Source organism: Equus asinus, chromosome 26, assembly GCF_041296235.1.
Source record: "Equus asinus isolate D_3611 breed Donkey chromosome 26, EquAss-T2T_v2, whole genome shotgun sequence".
Classification (NCBI taxonomy): domain Eukaryota; kingdom Metazoa; phylum Chordata; class Mammalia; order Perissodactyla; family Equidae; genus Equus; species Equus asinus.
Window position 1 is genome coordinate 19,778,347 of NC_091815.1, and position 17,331 is coordinate 19,795,677.

A 17,331-nucleotide genomic window follows, 5' to 3' on the forward strand; every position below is an offset into this window, starting at 1 on the left:
TGTACCACTGGGCCGGCCCCTGTTTTTATTTTTAATTGAGTACAATTTACATATAGTACAGCAAGCAGATCTTAAATATGTACTTAAAAGATTTTGGATAAATGTAGACATTTATATAACTCATACCCCTAACTCATCTTTCTCAAAGATACATAACATTTTAAACACCCTAGAAACTTCTGTCTTGCCCTTTTTCAGTTGATCCCTGTATGTTCCCTTATCACACTTATCTAACCGCCATACACTAGTTTTGTCTCTTCTAGAACTTCATATAATGTGGTCATATAGTACGTACTACTTTGTGGCTAATTTTTTTTTTTTAAGATTTTATTTTTCCCTTTTACCCCAAAGCCCCCCAGTACATAGTTGTGTATTTTTAGTTGTGGGTCCTTCTAGTTGTGCTATGTGGGACGCCGCCTCAGTGTGGCCTGATGAGCGGTGCCATGTCCATGCCCAGGATCCAAACTGGTGAAACCCTGGGCCGCTGAAGCAGAGCGCACGAACTTAACCATTCGGCCACGGGGCCGCCCCCATGTCTTTTTTTTTTTTTTTAACCCATGTTGTTGCACATTTAATAGCTCACCTTTTCTTACTGCTGGGCAGGATTCTGTCGTATGAATATGCCACAATTTGTTTATCCATTTAACTCTTGGTAGATACTAGATTGTGCTGTGAACATTCTTGTACAGGTCATCTGTGGGCAAATGTTTTCGTTTCTCTTGGGTAAATTCGAAGGAGTGGAATTTCTGGGTCACAGGTTAAGTGTATGTTTAACTTCATCAGAGACTGCCAGACTGTTTTCCAAAGGGTTGTACCGTTTTATACTCCCACTAGACGTGTAAGAGAGTTGGATTATTCTACATATTTGCCAACAATTGGTATTTTAGTCTTTTTAGTTTTAGCCGTTCTTATGGCTGTGAAGTGGTATCATATTGTGGTTTTAATTTGCATTTCCCTGATCACTAATGAGGTTGAGCATCTTTTTGTCTGCTTCTTAGCCATTTATATCTTCTTTTGTGAAGTCTGTTCAAGTCTTTGGCCCAGTTTTAATTGGGAGTTATTTGTCTTTTATTATTTCGTTGTGGGAATATGTATATGTGTTCTGAGTACAAGTTGTTTTCAGATGTGTGTTTTGTGAATATTTTCTCCCAGGGTGATTTTTAAAAGTATTTTTAATGATATCTTTTAAATTTTGATGAAATCCAATTTGTCAGTTTTTTTGTTTTATGGTTTTTGTTTCTGTGACTTAAAAAAATTTTGTCCCCCTTTAAGTCATGAAGATAGTCTCCTATGGTTTTTTTTTTTAGAAATTTAGGTTTCTCATTTTTATGTTCAGGTTGATAACCCATTTTGTATTAATTTTTTGTATATGGTATGAGGAAAGGAATTTTCCTTTTTTCCCCATATGGCTATCAAGTTGTTCCAGCACCATGTGCTGAAAAGACTTTGCTTTCCCACTTGTACATTTGTTCAAATATTTAGGGGTCTGTTTTTGGACTCTGTTCTGTCCCACTGATCTTTTTGTCTCTCCTTACCCCGATGTTGCACTGTTTTGATTACTATAAATCTTAAAATAAGTAGTCTAAGTCTTCCAGCTTTGCTGATCTTTTTCAAGATTATTTTGGCTATTCTAGGTTCTTTGTATTTTTATATACATTTTAAAATTGGCACATCAGTTTCCACATACACACAAAAAAGAGTGCTGGGATCTTGACTGGGTGGCGTTGAATGTCTAGATCAGTTTGGTGAGAATTGATGTGAGAACATTTGAAGCCATAAAGCTGGTTGTCAGGCACTGTGCAGGGTCTGACGCTTTTCCCTGCTTGCAAGCTGACAAGTTAGCCAGCCGCCGTTTCGCAGATGCTGGCTGGAGACACGAGCCTCCTGGGGCAGACACTGAGCACCTCAAGGGGCACGAGCCTCATGTTCACATCAGTTCTGCGTGTCCTCCTGAGTCCCACAGGAGTGACGTGGAGTGGCCCAGGTGGATGCTGCACATGCAGTAGGTGTATGGCAGGGCTGAGGAACCCTGAGCTTAGGGAGCTCCGGTATTTTAGAATGGGTTTCCAGGGGCCAGCCCCTGTGGCCGAGTGGTTAAGTTCATGCGCTCCGCTGCGGCGGCCCAGGGTTTCGCTGGTTCGAGTCCTGGGCGCGGACACGGCACCGCTCATCGGGCCATGCTGGGGCGGCGTCCCATATGCTGCGGCTAGAGGGACCCACAACTAAAAAAAAGTACACAGCTATGTACTGGTGGGCTTTGGGGAGAAAAAGGAAAAATCAAAAAAAAAAAAATCTCCTATTAGAATCAGTTTCCAGCAAAGCTGTCTGACCCCTCTCCTGGAGAAACACGTTATCTTTATTATACTGGACGGCAAACACACCTGCTGTCTGCTTCCGAGGGAGGTGCTCTCTCTGTCTTCTAAGCAGTTTGCTCCACAAATGCTCTTGGAAAGATAATCCAGAACAAAAGCTGCCAGCCCTTTGTTTGTAACATGGGCAGAAATGGGAGAGACCCAATGGAGAACTATCTTCCAGCAATGGTACATCTCCCTGTGAAGGTTTTCTAAAGTTTCTCTCAGGAAAGTTTGGTTTTGCAGAGTAAGGTCAGATACATCTTTCATTAAATTTATCCCTTAGTATTTTATGGTTTTTTTTTTTTTTCTTTTTTTTTTGAGGAAGACTGGCCCTGAGCTAACATCCATGCCCATCTTCCTCTACTTTATATGTAGGACACCTACCACAGCATGGCTTGCCAAGTGGTGCCATGTCTGCACCTGGGATCCGAGCCTTTGAACCCTGGGCCGCCGAAGCGGAACGTGCGCACTTAACCGCTGTGCCACCAGGATGGCCCGCTTATGGTTTTTTTTTGATGCTATTATAAATGTAATTTTAAAAATTGTAAGTTCATTTTCCAATCATTTGTTGCTAGAAGATAAACATATATTTGATTTTCATATGCTGATCACCTATCCTACAACCTTGCTAAACCCATTGATTAGTTCTAGTAGTTTTTTTGTAGATTCCTTATGATTTTCTACATAACACAGTCATGTCATCTGTGTTTAAAGATAGTTTCACTTCTTCGTCTCCAACCTTTTATTGTTTTCACCTGTCTGATTGCACTGCCTGGGGCCTTTGGTACGGTGTTGAATCCTGAGGGGAGAAGCACTTGCTGTTTGGCCGTTATGCCTGATGTTGGCTGCAGGCTTGCGCGGATGCCCGTCATCACTTCTTCTGGTGGAGGGGCTTCCCTCTTGTTGCTTGTTAGGCCTTGCTGTCTTCCTCCTGACTCCAATGGGAATGCCTCTCACAGCTGCTGCCAGGTCTGCTGGGGCTGCTGTTCTGACAGGGACGCCTCTTTCTTTTTTTGTTTTTGTTTAATTTATTTAAACTAAAAACAAAAAAAAATAGTTCACCTGTTTCTCCCACATGCCAACCCCCACCTCTTGCAACCACCAGCCTGTTCTCTGTGTCTGTGAGCTTGGTGGTTGTTTTTTTAGACTCCACATATAAGAGAGATCATATCGTTTTTGTCTTTCTCTGTCAGATTTATTTCATTAGCATAATGTCTTTGAGGTCAGTCCATGTTGTCACAAATGGCAAGGTTTCATTCTTTTTTATGATTGAATAATATTCCATTGTATGTATACACCACAATTTCTTTATCCATTCATCCATCAATGAACACTTAGCTGTTTCCATATCTTGGCTATTGTGAATAAGGCTGCAGTGAACATAGGGGTGCAGACATTTTTTCAAATTAGTCTTTTCATTTCCTCAGATAAATACCCAGAAGTGGAATAGCTGGATCGTATGGTAGTTCTATTTTTAATTTTTTGAGGAACTTCTATACTGTTTTCTATAATGGCTGCACCTGTTTACATTCCCACCAGCAGTGTACAAGGGTTCTCTTTTATCCACATCTTCTCCAACACTTGTTATCTCTTGTCTTTTTGGTAATAGCCATTCTAACAGGTGTGAGGTGATATCTCATGGTGGTTTTGATTTGCATTTCCCTGACGATTAAGTGATGTTGAACATCTTTTCATGTACCTTTTGGCCTTGAAAAATGTCCTCCTTGGAAAAATGTCTATTCGAATCTTCTGCCCACTTTTTAATTGGATTTTTTCTCTTTTTGCTACTGAGTTTATGAGATCTTTATATATTTTGGATATTTTCCCCTTATCACATTTATGATTTGTAATCATTTTCTCCCATTCAGTAGGTTGCCTTTTCATTTTGTTGTTTCCTTTGCTGTGCAGAGCTTTTTAGTCTGGTGTAGTCTCACTTCTTTATTTTTGCTTTTGTTGCTTTTGCTTTTGGTGTCTGAGTCAAAACATCGTCGCCAAGACTGATGTCATGAAGCTTTTCTCCTGTGTTTTCTTCTAGGAGTTTTATGGTTTCAGGTGTTACATTCAAGTCTTTGATCCACTTTGAATTAATTTTTGTATGTGGTGTAAGATAGCGGTCCACTTTTATTCTGTTTGCAGGTGGCTGTTCAGTTTTCCCATTTATTGAAGAAACTGTCCTTTCCCCATTGTATGTTCTTGGCTCCTTTGTCATAAATTAATTGACCATATATGTGTGGATTTACTTTTGGGCTCTCCTTTCTATTCCGTTGATCTCTGTGTCTGTTTTTTTTTTTTTTAATGTGTCTGTTTTTGTGCCAATACCATACTTTTTTTGTTACTATAGCTGTGTAATACAGTTTGAAATCAGGGAACGTGATGCCTCCAGCTTTGTCCTTTCTCAAGATTACTTTGGCTATTTGGGATCTTTTGAGGTTTCATATACATTTTAGGGTTGTGTTTTCTGTTTCTGTGAACAGTACCATTGGAATTTTGATAAGGATTGCACTGAATCTGTATATTTCTTTGGGTAGTATAGATATTTAACAATGTTAATTCTTCCAATCCATGAGCATGGAATGTCTTTCCATTTACTTGTGAGGTCTTCAATTCTTTCATCAATGTTTTACAGTTTTCAGTGTACATACAGGTCTTTTACCTCCTTTGTTAAATTTATTCCTAGGTATTTTATTCTTTTTGATGCAGTTTAAATGGGATTGTTAGGGCTGGCCCCGTGGCCGAGTAGTTAAGTTTGCAAACTCCGCTTTGGTGGCCCAGGGTTTCGCCAGTTCGAGTCCTGGGTGTGGACGTGGCACCACTCATCAAGCCATGCTGAGGTGGCATCCAACATGCCACAACTAGAAGGACCCACAACTAAAAATACACAACTATGTACTGGGGGTCTTTGGGGAGAAAAAGGAAAAAAAAAATCTTTAGAAAAATAAAAAGTAAATGGGATTGTTTTCTTGATTTCTCCGATAGTTCATATTAGTGTAAAAAATGCACTAGATTTTTGTGTATTGATTTTATATCCTTCAACTTTGTGGAATTTGTTTATTAGTTCTAACAGTTTTTTGATGGAGTCTTTAGGATTTTCTATATATAATGCTGTGTCATCTGCAACTAGTGATAGCTGCACTTCTTCCTTCCTGATTTGGATGCGTTTTATTTCTTTTTCTTGCCTAATTGCTGTGCCTAGGACTTCCACTACTATGCTGAATAAAAGTAGTGAGAGTGGGCATCTTGGTCTTATTCCTGATCTTAGAGGAAAAGCGTTCAGCTTTTCACTGTTGAGTGTAATGTTAGCCTTTATTGTGTTGAGGTATGTTTCCTCTCTACTCCCTTTATTGAGAGTTTTTATCATAAATGAACGTTGAATTTTTTCAAATGCTTTTTCTGTGTGTTGAGATGATCATGTGATTTTTATCCTTCGTTTTGTTAATGTGGTATATCACATTGATTGATTGATTGGTTTGCGGATGTTGAACCATCCTTGCATCCCTGAAATAGGGGACAGCTCTTTCATATTGGGCTCCTTCACCTGGTGAGAGTTGTACTTCTAACGCTCGTGGATTAAGAAAATTCATTCTGAAAAATCGGATCTGAATTCAACTGAACTTCAAGTGAATGTTTGTTTTTTTATATTAATCCAAATGTCAATTTAAATTTGAAAAGTTCTTCATATATTTGCTTTGATAACCTCTTACAACAGTTCTGGTGACATGATGTTTTAAATTTTACAAAAATATTAATTAGTGTAATGATAACATGATATTCAAGGGAAATTTTAAAGTTTGTCTGTAATCCGATTCTCATCTGTTGGAGGAGGGTGCTGAGAAGTGGCAGCAGGGGCCTCACCCCTGGTCTCCGGTGGCCCAGGGACCCCCTTCTCCACCCTCATCCTTGCAGGGAGACGACTCCGAGGGAAAGCGTTCTACAACGTGGGTGAGAAAGTGTACTGCCAAGAGGACTTCCTGGTGAGTCAAAGCTGTTCCCTGGGTCGGGGCAGGGGTGGGGAGCCTCCTTCTGATTCACATGGACGCCTGAGGCCAGGAGGCAGGTGCTGGCTGGGTGGTGAGTGCCCCTTTGTCATGTAACATCCTGGATCCTGTGTCCCCTCCCAGTACTCCGGGTTCCAGCAAACGGCTGACAAGTGTAGCGTGTGTGGACACCTCATCATGGAGATGGTGAGAACCTCCCCAGGCTTCTGGAGCCCCTCTGACATGGGCGGAGTCTCAGGGCCCCCCCGCTCTTTCACCTGTTGCAGATCTGCTGGGGGCTCAGAGCCAGGGCCTCTTCCGGGGGCTGTGCTGAGCCTTCCACCTGCACTGACCCCTCGGTGCCTCCCACCCCCAGATCCTGCAGGCCCTCGGGAAGTCCTACCACCCAGGCTGCTTCCGGTGCTCCGTGTGCAATGAGTGCCTGGATGGGGTGCCCTTCACTGTGGATGTGGAGAACAACATCTACTGTGTCAGAGACTATCACACGTGAGTAGCTGGCGCTGTGGAACAGGTGTGACTCCCCCTGTTTCTTCTGCCTCCCTGGAAGCATTCTCCTAGCCTGCCTGCCTGTGCTCTCCATTCTTGGCCTTTTCACTTCCGGCCTCACCTTGTGCTCTCAGTGGTTGGGGCGGGCACAAATCTCTGCCTCGAGTCCTCTCTCTCTGGTGGTTCAGCCACCAGCCATGTCTTTGTTCTCCTCGCCTTTGCTCACATGCTCCCCTCCTCTGCTCCCAGGGCCAGGCCAGGCCCCTTCTGTCTGGGGTGGGGGCTTGGAGTCTCTGCAGTGTCTTTTACTTGCCTGACTGATACCCATATTGGCAGCCAATCCATTCTCCCTTGCTGTGGCTCCAGGCTTAGCCCTCAGAGCTCTGGGCTTGTGCTGCTGCCTTGCATGGGGTTGATGTTGGCACAGGTCCCTGATACGCAGCCTGGAGCCAGGCTTTGCCGGGGTCTCAGCTAAGGGTGGCCCAGATTTGGACATTAAGGGGCAAGGAGTTCACAGGAAGCACGAGGGAGAGGGCAGGGCAGAACCTGAAGCCGTCCTGGAGGAAGTGATGGGGTGGAGGTGAATTGGGGAGCCACATAAAAGGCCAGTGCCGAGAAGGGATGGCAAAGGCTGCTGCCACCCCAACGTGTCCACACGAGGAAAGGGGCCTGATGCTAGGGCTGTGTCACAAAGCTACTGTGGGTGGACCTGTCCTTGTGCCCTTGGTGTCTGGTCACTCAGCTGGTCACTTCTGGTTTCCTTTATTCCTCCAGGGTTTTTGCACCAAAATGTGCCTCCTGTGCCCGTCCTATCCTCCCTGCACAGGTAGGAACCACTCCCCTGGAGATGATCAGGTGCCTGGCCCTGCCCGGGTTGGCCCCAGGTCTCGGGCCCCAACGGGAGGGATGAGCAGGTGCTCCTGCCCCATACCCCTCAGGGCCAAGGGGTGTGTGTTGTGCCCATGCCTGCAGGGTGCCAGTGTCCCTGCATGAGTGAGAGGAAATGGTGGCCCCTGCTGCTTGGCTGCCCCACTGCCGCCCTTCACTCCATTGCCCATGGATGTGAGCACTGCTCCCTGGCTCTGTTAGCCCTGCAGGCTGAGGAGGCAGGGGAGCAGATGAGAGAAGGGTGTGGTCTGTGCAGGAGACATCCCTGGGAGGTGCAGCTCCCTCAGGTACTGGGTCTTCCGCACGTGCTGGTTCTGTCCCAAGCTGCTGGGCCTGGGGAAGCAGCCCTGGCAGGGGTCTTTCCTGACTCCAAAGAGCCAGGAAGAACATGTGCACACACACTGACACCACGGGATGGCTCTCATGGGCACATGTGTCTGCTGTCGACTGCAGCTGTGAGAGGCTGGCCTCGGGCATGTGCACATCCTTTTGTGTGCACCTAGCCATGCCTCTTCTGGCTCCCTGGAAGCACCGATGACAGTGCCCACATGGGTGTGGAGGCAATCTGCCATAAGAGCATGTTGTGTGGCTGTGTCCCCCACGCACAGCACCCCTCAAACCCCAGCTTGCTTATCGTGTGTGAACCCTGCCTCTTCCCCCAGGGCTGTGAGACCACCATCCGCGTGGTGTCCATGGACAGAGACTACCACGTGGAGTGTTATCACTGTGAGGTGAGCCTGGGCCCTCCTGGGAGGCTGGTGGCTGGGGCAAACCACTCCCCACAGGTCTCCTTCTCTCTGGGTGTTCCCCGGGCCCACCTCCTCTTTCACAGTCCTGCCCCATTCTACCTGTCCTCCCCAGGGAGCCCTCTCCCTTCTCCCCAAGATATGTTTTCTCTCAGCCCCTCTTTCTCATTCAAACAAGTGTGTCCCGAGGATTTATAGTATATGGGATGCTGAGGAGGTCAAGAAAAGAAGGACGGTCCCTACTGTCCTGGGAGAGACAAATACTCAGGCAGTATCTACACAGGGGAGTAGGAGCAAGGGGAGTTGTCAGAGCACATAGGAGGCCTTGGAAAATCAGGGAAGGCTCTGTGGAGGAGGTGACAGCCAAACTAAGATTTGAAAGCTGACTAAGAGTCAGCCAAGGAGGCAGTGAGAAGGGCGTTTCCAGGCAGTGGAAGCAGAATGTGCTTAGATGCAAAGGTGGTGAGTGTGTTGTTTTGTGTCACTGGAAGTTGGCAGGAGCTGGAACAGAAAGCCACATGCGCTAAGGAGTGTGGACTTATCCTGAGGGCAGTGGAGAATGATCGAAAAGGGATGGTGCAATAGCATTTGGATTTTAGAAAGGGCACTCACCGCCATGCCGAGAATGAAAGGATAAAAACGGGGTAGGGCCGGCGGTCCCTGAGAGGCTGCCGGGGAGGAGCTGTAGTCCTGGGCTCAGGGACTGAGTTGAGTGAGTCCAGGGCTGAGCTGAGTGAGGGTTAGGGCAGTAAAAGGGACTGGATCTGGTCAGCGACTGGACGTGGGAGTGCGTGGGTTGGGAGGTGTCCACTCGGACCCTAGGAGAGTAGGGGCGGGAGGAGGAGGGGTAAGACGCTCTCATTTTCAGTAGCTGCAGACCCCCGAGTGGAGATGTCCAGGCGGCAGCGAGATGTGCTGGCGTTCAGACACTGGCTGTAGGGGGAGGAAGTGGGTGTCACTGGCATCTCTAGCTCTCTCCTTGCTGCCGTCCTGCGCCCCGGTTTCTAGTCGCCTTGACCTTCCTGAATTCTCAATTCGAGGGCAGCCTGGAAAATCTCTGTAGGTAGTGACTTGGGGCGCTGTAGGGCTCACTTCCTCAGTTCCCTTCTCTCAGAGGTCATCCACCTGCCCTGCCCGTTGTTCAGAGTCCGAGAATCATTGTTTCATGTCTCTTGCCCAGTTTTTCATTGTTACAGGTAGGACGGACGGGAAATCCAGTCCTTCTTACTGTCATGGCCAGAAGCAGGAGCCCCGGTGGGGGCATGTAGGCGGCTGTGGAAGCCGGGGGAGGAAAGGAGATCCTCCAGGGAGAGCAGTAGGGGAAGGAGCAGGGCTCAGGACAGCCCCAGGAGCACCAAAATTCAGGGGATGTGTGGAGGCAAAGCAGCTACGGGGGGAGGCCGAGAATGAGGGAACAGAGAGGAAGGAGAAACCAGAAAGAGCCCCAAGGAGGAGCAGGAGGGCGTGGCAGCGAGAACTGGCCAGTAGGAAGCAGGGTCCATTTGGAGCCAGGTTGTCTTGTTCGGGGCAGGTGGCCCGATGGGAGCAGGAGTCCTGCTGGAGGAGCAGGAGCAGGCATGGGGTGCACAGTGGCCTTGGCTCCGCTCTGACAGGGGCATCCTGCTCTGCTGTCTCGCTCTGCTGTCCTGGGGACCGTGCCGTCCCCTTGGGATCGCTGAGCACAGTCCTTAGGGAAAGGATGCTGAGAGTCGAAGAGCAGGTCAAGCTGCTGGTTCACAGCGGAGTCCCGGGGCTGCTGTCCCCAGGGGGCCCCTTGGATGGGAACTAGGGTCTCCAAGCCCCCTTGTTCCTTCTCTGTGGCGTGTGGTGGTTAGTGGCAGGGCCCAGTCAGAGGGCTGTGGCAGGACAGGGAGGACACCTGGACGGGGTGACTTGGGACGTGAGGCTCCGTCACAGCAGCCCAGCTCTGTGACTGGTGTGGCTCGGGCAGGTGTTGTTCTCAGGGCCTTTGGGTGACAAGCGTCAAAGCTTCAAGGCCAGAGTCCAGCCCTGGATGCAGTGAGAGGGTGACCTGGAGGGGCCTCCTTGGGGCGGGGGAGGCAAAAGGAAGGAGAAAGGCATCCCTCTGGTCTCACCCAGTGCCCCTGTCTCTGGCAGCACACCCTCCATGGCCACCCCCACTTCCTGCAGGTTATTCACAGCGTCAAATAGGAATCACGTAACTTGTTAGAGGAAATTACCCTGTAAGATAGACCGCAGCAAGGGACATAAGTAGAACTCCTTGTTTACTTGATGTCTCTAATTCTTCTCTTCCGTTATCTCTTAAGGCCACTGGGGTCAGGCATCTGACGCCCCCCCACCCCGGCCCCAGGTCACCAGTGACCCCCATGTGACAGGATCCGGGAGACGCTTCTCAGTGTCGCTGTCCTAATTCAGCAACCTTCCACACGCTGGGCACTCCCCCCTTGATGCTCTCTTCGCTGTGCCATTAGGACCGTCCCTTTTTAGGTTTCCTCACTTGTATTTTCCCCTCAAATCTCCTTGACTCGCATCCTCTTCTTCCCGCCTCTTCGTGTTGGAGCCTTCCAGGCTCAGCTCTTTGTCTTCTTCTCTTTTCTGGTTATCTGCGCTCCCTCGGAGACTAACCTGTTGTTTCCTTGTTAAAAACTGTCACCTGTTTACGCTGATGCCCCATTTGCTGCCTGGTCCTCTGTCCACTTCCCGCCTCCTCGCTGTCTCTCTGGATGTCTGAGAGGCACCTCCAGTCCGGGGTGTCCAGCTCTGGGCTCCTGATGCCCCGCCCAAAAGTAAAAGCCAGAGGCCCTGGGAAGTTGCTCGCAGCCCTGCAGCTCTGCCCCGCGTTGCTCTGACTGCCCTGACAGGCTCCCCGTTGCTGACCTTACTGCTGGGGCTGTGTTCTTCCCTAGGACTGTGGGCTGCAGCTGAGCGGGGAGGACGGACGCCGCTGCTACCCCCTGGAGGGCCACCTGCTGTGCCGACGCTGCCACCTGCGGCGCCTCCGGCCAGGCCCACTTCCCTCCCCTGCCGTGCACGTCACTGAGCTCTGAGCAGGGCAGGGAGCCCGACCTTAGGGGGGTGGGGACGGGGGTGTGGGTGCGAGTGTGAGTGTGAGTGTGGGCGGGATGGGTGGCCCAGGTCAGAGTCCGAGCTTGTGTGCTCCCACCCTGGCTCCACCCCACTTGCCCCCAGCTGCTGTCCGAGGGGCCGGCCCCGCGGCGAAGCTGCTTCTATTTATTCACCGTCTGTGCCTCCTCAAGCCGTGTCCCTTTTTCCCAGCTCTGCCTGCCCCCCTCCCCACCCCAGCACTGGCCTCTGTTGCGGGACCGCCTGTGCCCCATGGCCTCAGGGGCAGGCTCCCAGACCGGCTGTGGGTCACGGGGCTGGAGACGGCCTCTACCGCGTGCAGGGGCACGGGGTACACGGCCACCTTCCCCCGACTGGCCTCAGAGTGGTAGCCAGTTTCCCTGTTTGGAAGGGGCCTGGGACCCCCTCCCAGAGCTCCCCAGGGCAGGGGGTGGTCTGGCAGGGGACTTGGTGGAGGGCAGGCGTGCAGTGTGCCGGCTGGTGGGTGGGAAGGCTTCTTTGTGTGGATGGGGTCATGGGAGGGTCGAGGAGTCACACCTTTGGGGAGAGGGGCCTGCAAAGGAGCCCTGCCTTGGCCATGGTGGTCGCTGTGGGATTTGGCCACCTGACATCTAATGGGTGTGTTAAGCCACTATCCCGCCTCATCTCCCCATCCTTGGCTCCTGGCTGGGGGACCATCCCCCTCCAACCACGCCATCCTTCACCTCGGGAGGAGAACCTTCTGACGTGGAATTCCAGCACAGGTCTCGTCCACAGAAGCCGTGTGGGCGCCCCCCGCATGCAGGGGGAGCACCTGGGCGGGAAAGCCCTGTCTATCAGGCCCCACGACAAAAGCAGAGGATTTGACTTAAATTAAGTTTTTCCTTCAAGAATATTTTCGTTTTCTTTAAAAGAATATAGTTTTCTTCTAAAACCTTGGCCCACAGTTGTTATTTCTTAGGAAAATGAGAAGCGCACAGATGTCCAATTGTATATCATACATCTAGTTTTCAGGTGGTAAAAACATTGTAGTTTAACTATTTTTGTATAAATTCCTCTAAAATCTCAAACTATGTGTCTACCTTTCAGACTTGAGCGTAGTGTGGGGTTCTGTCTGTGTCTTCAGAGCCGTGACCTAAGGAAATGTGGTTTGGGGAGATGGAGATGCACCTTTTCCTCTGAGTACACGTCAGCCTGGGGAGGCATGCACTTCACTGCCGCTCTTGCTGGGTTTGCACTTGGGGGGGGTCAAGACACCCCTCATCTGGATGGACCATCGCAGTGGTTCTCGTGGGGTGTTATGACATAAGTCCATCTGGTCCCGTGGGCACCTGAACCGCCCCCTGTTGGCTCCTGCTCTTGTCCTCCCTTCTCCCTGCTGTTAGCTGTGGGCTTTTTTTGCTTGTAGGGTCGTCCATCTGGGGGAGCCAGTGGTAGGAACCAGAGTGTTGTCTGGGAGCGCCCACTGGGATGCATAGGAGGGCTGGTGGCAGCCAGTGAGGCTGGCTGGGCTGAGGCCTGGGGTTGGGGGGTCCCCTGGTGGGCTGAGGAAGCAAGAACGTGGGGAGTTTGGTGATTGTTAACCAAGTATTTAAATATGGAGGTCCTGAAAAGGGGGATGTGTGTCTCCCGAGAAGGGGACTTTGACAGGATCAGGGTGCCTTCTTGGAGGAGGTGATCCTAGTGGGGCAGGAGAGTGAATTCCAGGAATGGAGGCTGTTTTCTGGCTTTGTCTTCCTCTTGAGCTGGGCTGCTTTGCCTTCTAGCCAATTATCACGAAGCTTCTGATTGCCCTCTGATTTATTTCTGATGTCGAAGCCGCTTTGCCCTTGGTTTCTCCTGGTTGTGAATTCAGCCCTTCTCTTTTCTCTTCGTTTGTGGCTGTCTTGGAGGTGGCCCCTGACCTTCCAGCCATGGCGGTCACCATTGCTCTTCATACCTGCTCCATCCTGGTTACCAGGCTTCCCTGCCCAGCTGGAGGGAGTTGTCACAGCTTGGAGCCCCCTTCACGTTCATGTGCCATCCTTGTTAGAAGCCCAAGACAAGGGAGTGCATGGCCCTGGGGGGCAGCGGCCTCATCTCTGGCTGCTCTTTGCCCTTTCTCTCTGGGCTCCAAGGTCCCAAATTTCCTTCTGTCGGGACTGGTGACCACCACCATCCCTCTTACCACAGAGCCTTTGCACTCCCTGCCCAATGCTTTAACTCCTGGTTACATCTTTCAGATCTCAGCTTCGTGAATAAACCAGGCTCCCAGTTATTAGACTTCACTGAACACCCAGAATTTTTGGTGGGCCCCTGCTCCCCAAGCTCATTTTCCAAAAGCGGCATCTTCCAGGCCATTTTCAGGAGTTACGCTGACCTGGTGGTTTCTGAGACTGAGGGAGCAGTGTGAGAGCCAGGCTGTGAGCCAGGTGGCTTGTCCATGACCCTCCAACCCCAGGTGCCAGACTCACCTGCCTCTTGGATACCTCCCCTGATGTCAGCACCTGGGGACCCCTCCACCTGCACTTTCATGTCAAGAGAATAAGAGTGCTTACTGTACGGATGTCCATCTCCTCACGAGATGGCGAGCTCTCTGCGCTGGGGGTGTCTGGCTGGTTCACTCTTGTCTGCATGGTGTCTGGCATATGGTTGGAACTACAGCCTGAGCCAGACCCTGTCCTGGCCTTCAGGGTTCTGAGTTAGGGTCTCCCCCTTTCCCCTTGGTTTGAAAGTGCAAGTGCAGCCTGAGTTGCCCAGTAAAGGAGCCACAGGTGGCCTATAGAGGCCCAAGAACACGAGTGTGCACAGATACTATACACACTGCACATCGAGTGTGTGCCTGTGCGCCCCAGGCAGTACACGTGTGTGTGCCTTTGTGCAAGGCCCTCGGTTCAGTGCTCATGCCTAGAGGCCAGCCCTCCAGGCCACTGCTGTGTGTGTGTGTGTGTGTGTGTGTGTGTGTGTGTGAGATGTTGGCAGGGATGGTGGGCTCATGGAGGCTTCTGGGGGTGGGTCTTGGGCATGGGGTGCCCTCAGGGTCCTAGGCTAGGAGGGGATGGTGCTGAGCCCTCCTGCTCAGTACTCCTGGCCTCTCTTGGGCCAGGACACGGGTGAGAGCTTGCTGAACTGCAGGTCACCTGGAGCGCCTCCTGAGGGCTTGCTCTCCCTGGAAGGGGATGGGCAGTTGGGGCAGTGATTGAAGGGAGCTGGGAGGGGGCTGGCCTGGGAATCCACAGCAGCAGGGGTCTGCAGGGCAGCTTGGGTTACGGAATGACTCGAGGTCGGTGGGCCTGTCCTGGTGGTGTTGGGGTGAGTGCGGTGATGTGTGAGGCTGTGTTCAACATCTCCCCTCCCACCTCAACCCCCATCCCTGAGGCTGGTCCCCGGCTCTATGCAGTTCTAGTTAGCAGATGCACTTGGGAGGGGCCAGGGCTGTGGTGGCTGTGGGGGTAGGAGTAGATTCAGCTGGTGGGGGGCTCCTGGGGGACTTGGGTTGGGACTGAGGACAGGTCTGGGAGTGGGGGCAATGCCTAGGTCGCCGGTGACCTACCTTCCACCCGGCGCAGCTCTGGAGGACCTGTCCCCATATGGTGTGTGGGCATCGGGTCTGCATGCTCCCTGAGTGGGTGTGGTGAGTACCTGGCTGGGAGAGGGGTGTGTGTGCACGTGCTCTGGGGGCTGGGTGAATGCTCAAAGCAGGACTGGTGGGGGGCTCAGAGGTGGGAGGGGCCATGTGGCCTGGGGTGGAAATCGGGGGCTCTTCCTGTGCCATCTTGGGAGGAATTGTGTGTGGCACTGTCTCCTGGGGTAGCAGGACCAGTCTGAGGCAACAGGCCCTCACCAGGTCCCTGGTTCCTGGCGACAGAGAGCCAAGGAGGTGTGTGAGAACCTGGAGAACCCAAGGGAAATCCAGCTTGAGCTGGAGGTGCCTTTTCCCCTTCTATCTTCCTCTCCAGCCCTCAGCACACCACTGGGCTGTCTTCCTTAAGCTGGGAGTGTGTGTCACAGGCGAACCCTCTCCTGTCCTGCAAGGAGGGTTACCCAGCAGGGCAGAAAGGGCCTGAGAAGGTCATCGGGGACATCAGGGTGTGTCCCTGAACGTCTGGCACTTGGGGGAGAAGCTCTCCTCAGTGGTGCTGGTGCGCCTGTCACATACTCCGACACCAGTGCACACTCCTCCACGCCTGCTGTGCAGATGTACCTGCCTGTGTCGCACACACCTGCCCTGCCCACTGCTTACATGACTGTCCTACAAACTCCATCTTGCCTGCCTGAAGCTACCTGCCACACACCTGTCACAGGCAGCTGGGTGACACAGCTGGCTCACTCACCTCTCTGTGACAGCATCTGGGCCGTCAGTGCTCCCGTCCGCTGTTGGTTTTGCGGACCCTGAGGGTGGGGCTCAAACCCCGGGAGAGGCATTTCACCAGGTCCGAAGCTTACCCCCTTCAATCCCAAACTGTTTTGGAAGCTTCCTTTTCCTGCTGAGCAACGGTGCTGATCCCCTGGGCCCTCTGCCCAGTCCCTGGCCTGGTGTTGCCACGTTCCTGAGCTGTGTGACTCTCACCTACGCCTCTTGTCCTTGCAGCCAGGGCGGGGCTTAGAGTCTCAGCCTGTCCCCGAACCACCCCTTGCCGTTGCCCTGCCCAGCTCGGCTCAGCTCTCTCCTTCCATCCCCCAACCACTTGGTCAACTCTGACCCTGAGGACAGGGAATCAGTGACCCTGGGGAGAGGGGCTCCCTCCGGGAGTGGAGGGGATCCCCCTGGCAGAGAGGCAGAGAGGGCTGTGTCTGCCATGGAGGAGATTAACCTGACCAGGCCTACACCATGTGAACTGGGAGGCAGAGAGATGTCGCTGACCTTGTCATGTGTGGGGGTCCGGGGGCACCCATGTGGACGTGGGGCCAGAGTCCTGAGGACACAGGGAAGACCACAGGAACCCTGGGTAGGGATGTGGGAGTCGCACTGCTAGGGGTCAGTGGGGAAAGACTGCATTTAGCTGTGACGAGGACCCCCTCCCCCCCTCCCTCCCTTTCCTTCTTTCTTCCTTCCTGCTCGCTCTTGTTTTTAAAAAAACATATTTAAAGACTTTATTATACTTGGTCTGACTGGGACAAAGAATAACTCACTGGCTTTTGAACTGAGCAACAGGGTGGATACACTGCCATTTCCCTGGAGGGGAAGACGAAGGAGAGCAGGTTTGTGTGGGAGTGTAAATCAAAAATTCTGTCTTGCCATTGGAGACGTCTGTCCCGTGGAGCAGGCAGTTGGGTGTATGAGTCGAGCTCGGGGAGAAGTAAGGGAAGGAGATACACATTTTGGAGCCATGGCTGAGATCACGTGGAAAGGATGAGAGCAAAGAGAAGGGGCCCCAGCCAAGCCCTGAGGGGCTCCCACGTTTACCCCTCGCAAGGGGGATGGAGCAGGGCAGCCAGCGAGGCGGGCTGGGGATAGGGAGAGGGTGGCGTCAGAGAAGCCTTGAAGAAGGGCTGAGGGAGGAGACGGGCTGCGGCAGGCGTTTTGGAAAGATGGGGATGACCGGTGACCTTGAATGAAGCCGTCTCAGTGCAGCAGTGGGGGAGACCAGGCCAGAGCCAGGGGGATGGGGAGCGGGAAGGAAGGGGAGGCATCAAGAGTGGCCAACTGTCTCTAGTGTCCCTGGGAGGGGTGCAGCAGTTGAGGGGGCTTGAGTCGGGGGAGTTCTTTTGGGATGCTGAGGCCTGTCTGAGGCTGCCTGCCCATGTATGTAAGAGCATGTACATCCCACATGGGCATTCCCAGGGTCGTCTTCCCCCGAGACCCCACTCTCCATGGGGTTGGGGTCTGTGACAGCT

The 17,331-nt window shown here is 51.7% G+C and overlaps 1 protein-coding gene across 4 annotated transcripts in view; it reads left to right on the forward strand.

The window, feature by feature from the left end:
• Positions 1 to 17,331, forward strand: part of WTIP (WT1 interacting protein) — a 90,564-nt gene that overhangs the window by 12,200 nt on the left and 61,033 nt on the right. For 3 of the 4 annotated variants that reach the window (XR_011498686.1, XM_070499383.1, XM_070499384.1), the window contains exons 3-7: positions 6,258 to 6,325; positions 6,473 to 6,535; positions 6,705 to 6,835; positions 7,610 to 7,661; positions 8,386 to 8,454. Coding sequence is in view for 3 of the 4 variants with exons in the window: in XM_070499383.1 (XP_070355484.1) it covers positions 6,258 to 6,325; positions 6,473 to 6,535; positions 6,705 to 6,835; positions 7,610 to 7,661; positions 8,386 to 8,454 (383 nt within the window). In the remaining variant the exon portion in view is untranslated. Of the gene's footprint in view, positions 1 to 6,257; positions 6,326 to 6,472; positions 6,536 to 6,704; positions 6,836 to 7,609; positions 7,662 to 8,385; positions 8,455 to 11,357; positions 12,585 to 17,331 lie in introns of those variants that run through there. The other variant, XM_014838094.3, reaches the window with a different exon arrangement.